At 36.4% G+C, this 5000-nt stretch overlaps 1 protein-coding gene across 2 annotated transcripts in view; it reads left to right on the plus strand.

Annotated features, from left to right (window-relative positions):
• The window catches only part of LOC144967543 (uncharacterized), an 84782-nt gene that overhangs the window by 55695 nt on the left and 24087 nt on the right, over window positions 1-5000 (plus strand). For both annotated transcript variants that reach the window (XM_078904937.1, XM_078904936.1), the window contains one exon: window positions 2275-2298. In XM_078904937.1, the coding sequence (XP_078761063.1) occupies window positions 2275-2298 (24 nt within the window). The remainder of the gene's footprint in view (window positions 1-2274; window positions 2299-5000) is intronic.

Below are 5000 nucleotides of genomic sequence, written 5' to 3' on the forward strand. Positions count from 1 at the left end.
ATTATATATATATATATATCTATTTGTCTATATATATATATATATATATATATATATATATATATATTTGTCTATATATATATATTATATATATATATATATATATATATATATATATATATATATATTTGTCTATCTATATATCTAAATATCTATAATATATTCGTTTATCTATCTATTTTTCTATTTATCTGTCTATCTATCTATTCATTTATTTGTTTAATCAATCATTCACTGTCTACACGTTAAGAGCACGTATTTACAAGTCTAATGACCAAAATTATTATGGTCCAATTCAGCGTGTACTCGTTTGCAGGTTTGGTAACCCAAATTGTTATGATCTCATTGATGGAATAAAAAAATGCGCTCAAGCCAATGCAAAGTATATTGTCTCTTACTATTACGACAATGTGAAATCATGTCCATAGTTGCGTTCGGTTACCAAACCTGCTAATATGTGTATGTATGTTTTATTTCTTTAATAAAAATGCTCTAGACCCAAAGCAAAATATTGTTCATTACGGATATGTTACATTATGGACTCCCTGAGAAGTTAGTAAGCCTCATTAAGGAACTGTATGAAGGATCAAGTTGCAGGGTTGTAAATGAAGATCAGCTTGCTTACAGCTTTGAAATTAAGACTGGTGTCAAGCAGGGATGCTTGCTCTCATTATTCCTGTTCATCCTTGGCATTGATTGGCTAATGAAGGAAACCTCCAAAGGGCGAAGAAATGGGATACAGTGGACCCCTGGACACAGTTGGATGATCTGGATTTTGCAGATGATCTGGCTCTTCTGTCCCACACACAGGACCAGATGCAAGCAAAAACCACAATTATAAACCGCCTCTCGGAATCAATTGATTAAAGAATTCACCCTGCAAAGTCAAAGATCTTAAGGATAGGTACGCGTCAAAGGAGAAGATCAGAGTAAAAGGTCAGGAACTTGAAGATATATACACTTTCTGCTATCTCGGGAGTATAATCGAGAAGGATGGAGGCACGAAAGCAGAGGTGAAAGTACGGGTAGGAAGGGCACAGACTGCATTCACATCTTTGAACAAAGTTTGGAGAACTAAAGATATCTCCCTTCGACTAAAGCTAAGACTTTTCAACTCAAACGAGAAGTCTGTCCTACTGTATGGATGCGAAACTTGGAATGCATCGCAGGCGTGTATAAGGAGGATACATATTTTCGTAAACAGATGCATGCGTAAGCTACTCTTGAATAAAATGGATGGATAGAATTAAGAACGAAGAAGTATGGAAAAGAACACGGCAGAAACCAGTGGGAGGGGAAATAGGAAGTAGGCGATGGAGATGGATTGGACACACCACACCCTTAGAAAGAATGACTCCAATATAACAAAGTATTGGACTGGAACCCTCAGGGCAGAAGATCAAGGGGAAGGCCACGGGGAACATGAGAATAATTAAAGAAGCTGACATACAAGGAAGTGATAGGACATGTAACGAGATAAAAAAAGTTATCTCAAGATAGAGAAGGATGGAAACTGTTTGTCTTAGGCCTATACCCTGACCAAGGGTGAAAAAGGCAATGATGATGATGACGATTATGTTAAAACAAACCCATAAATACGTTTTGTTATTAGACCTGCAAATATGTTCACCAGTGTTCACACAATATTTGAGAAAGAAAATAGTACTTTCTTGCAAAACCCTGTTTCAGAATTTAAAAATAATATTTTTTTTTCGATGTCTTTGGACAGAACGTAAACCATGACAATTCAGATATTACAATTTATAAGACGGAACGTAAACCCTGACAATTCAGATACTACAACTTATAAGACAAAATCAATGACATGCTGTGTTAGTCTGATATTACGTCGTGATGACATAGATAAAGAGAACTGAGTTAAAAGTGAAAACATCAACATTAACGATTTTTGCAACATTCGCTCCCCATAATGGTAGCATTATCTAATTGAACTGAAGTTTAATCATTTAGACTCTAAATTTAATTGCTAGCTTCAGACTTTTTAAAAGTGATCCAATATAAAGCGCATATCCACGGATGAATGTTCAATGCGCTTCACAATGTTTCATTTATTACCCCCAGCAAGCCTTATTATAGAACCATATATCCATTCCTTATATTGCCGGTCGCTTGTTAATATCCGTCACTTCCTATCGTCAAGTATTTATTCACACCTGAGTCGATATTTCGTGACAAAATAATTCATTTTTCATAGATATTTATTTGCCATCAACCTTATATATGATTTTCTCATTTCTTCTTTTTTTTTTCCAGCCTCCTCTTCAAATGTTCGAAGATGTAAGTCATGCAGAAATAATAATAATAATAATAATAATAATAATAATAATAATAATAATAATAATAATAATAATAATAATAATAATAATAATAATAATAGATCTTTATTGTCCATAAATATTGCAATGTGTCATTTAGTTACATTTGTTATAATTTTATATGATAACTGTAACATTGAACAGATATTTCACCCCTACTTATTATATATAATATATATATATATAATATATATATATATATATATATATCACTCTCTCTCTCTCTCTCTCTCTCTCTCTCTCTCTCTCTCTCTCTCTCTCTCTTTCTTTCTTTCACGCGTGCGGTAGAAGAGAAGCGGACCAGAATACTGGCTTCATGACGGTAGGAGGTCAAAGCCGAAAGGACGCCCCCGACCAGATTGCAGATCTGTTGTCACCAAAACGCAAGCTCAATGTCTCGTGCTTGAATGTTAGGACCCTATATCAAACAGGAAAACTGGCACAAGTGCAGCGCGAGATATTGAACGACAAGATCGATTTGCTAGGCATATCAGAGGCAAGATGGACAGGAGCTGGGAAGCGCCAACTCTCTAATGGCGACCTGATCATTTGGTCAGGACGAAAGGATGACCAACACAGAGAAGGTGTTGCCCTCTTGATAGCCAGGCAAAACAACAAATCACTATTGGAATGGAAACCGAGAAGTGAAAGAATTTTATACACAACTCAAAATACCCAAAACTATCAATCCTCACATGTTACGCACCTACAGAGGATGCAGATGAAGAAAACAAAGAAGAATTTTACGATTTTTAAGAATGGCCGTTGAAAACATTCCAAGACATGATGATACGCTCATGATCATCGGAGACCTTAATGCAAGAGTTGGCAATACAGTTGAAAAACAAACAAATCAGTCAGTTGGAAAGGAAGGCATAGGGGTGATGAACAACAATGGAAGCTGACAGAATTTTGCGAAGAACACAACCTCATTATTGGTGGAACTTTCTTCCCACACAAAAACATACACAAACTGACCTGGAAATCACCAGATGGAAAAACAGAAAGTCAGATAGACCATATAATTATCAACAGAAAATGGAAGAGCAGCTTAAACGATGTCAGAGTCAGACGATTGGCAGACATTGGAAGTGACCACCGTCTTGTCACAGCCAAAATCTCTACTAAATTGAGGAAAACAAAAATAGCAAAACAGAAGAAGAAACGGTTCAACACAGATAAATTGAAAATCCCAGATATCCAAAACCAGTTCAATATCTCAGTAAGAAACAAATTCAGTGCAATACAAGATATCACAACCATGACAATCCAAGATTTCAACCACATCATGCAGGAAAGTGCCACTGAACACTTAGGACACAATGAATCCAATACAGAGAATTGGATATCAGTAAGGTCATGGGAGCTCATTAACCAAAGAAAATCAATCAAACAAAATACCTTGAACGCTAAATCCCCTCGACTGAAAGAAAAGCTATCCAGTGAATACTCATTGAAGGATAAAGAAGTGAAAAAATCCAGAAGGAAAGACAAATATTTTGCAGAAAATTTAGCAACTGAAGCAGAAAATGCAGCTGTAAGACAAGACGCACAAACGCTATACAAAATCACATAAAAGCTCTCGGGGAAACAGAAGTTATGGTCAAGAGAAACCATTAAAATCTCAAGATGGTAGTGTCATCACAGACGAAAAGGGGAAAATTGAAAGATGGAGAGAATATTTCGCAAACCTTCTAAACAGACCAGACCCATCTTCTTACACAGATATCTCAGAAGCAGAAATGGACGTAGAGGTTAATCTTGGTCCAATCACTCAGCATGAGGTGCACGAGGCAATACAACAACAACAAAAAATTGGCAAGGCCCCAGGTATTGACAAAATCAGTGCGGAAATGCTTAAAGTGAACTCGAAAGAAATGTCCAAAATTCTCAGTAAATTGTTCACCAACATTTGGGAAAAGGAAGAAATACCAGAGGATTGGCAGAAAGGCATCATCCATAAAATAGCCAAGAAAGGAGACCTGGGAAATTGTGCTAACTGGTGTGAAATTGCACTCCTGTCCGTAACGAGCAAAATTTTTAATAGAATCCTTCTGAAAAGAATCTCACCTCACATTGAAAACATTCTTAAAAAAGAGCAAGCAGGGTTCAGAAAAGGGAAGTCATGTAGTGACCGCATATTTACCCTGAGACAAATCCTGGAATAAAGCATTGAATGGAACAGCCCCCTCTACACCATTTTTGTCGATTTTGAAAAAGCCTTTAACAGCTTACACAGAGAGTCTCTGTGGAAAATACTCCGCCATTATGGTATACCGATGAAGATAGTCAACTTAATAAAAGCAATTTACAGCAACTACCAATGCCAAGTGATCTGTGGTAACAATTTAACAGACAGCTTTAATGTAACAACTGGTGTAAAACAAGGCTGCATACTCTCCCCGCTTCTGTTTATCTTGGCTCTAGACTGGCTCATGAAAAATACAATTGATGGTAAGAAGAGAGGAATTTGCTGGACACTGACATCCTTTCTGGAAGATATAGACTACGCAGATGATATCGCGTTAGTTTCCAGTACACACAGAGACACCTCAGAGAAATTAAACGTACTACACAAGAACGCCTCGAAAATTGGACTGAAAATAAATGTCGATAAGACTGTGTACATTAGGGTGAATCCAAAACATGACAGTGAAATTAGGA

The sequence above is a fragment of the Berghia stephanieae genome, chromosome 3 (assembly GCF_034508935.2).
Source record: "Berghia stephanieae isolate SIO BIC M18660-M18661 chromosome 3, UCSD_Bste_1.3, whole genome shotgun sequence".
NCBI classification, from domain to species: Eukaryota; Metazoa; Mollusca; class Gastropoda; order Nudibranchia; family Aeolidiidae; genus Berghia; species Berghia stephanieae.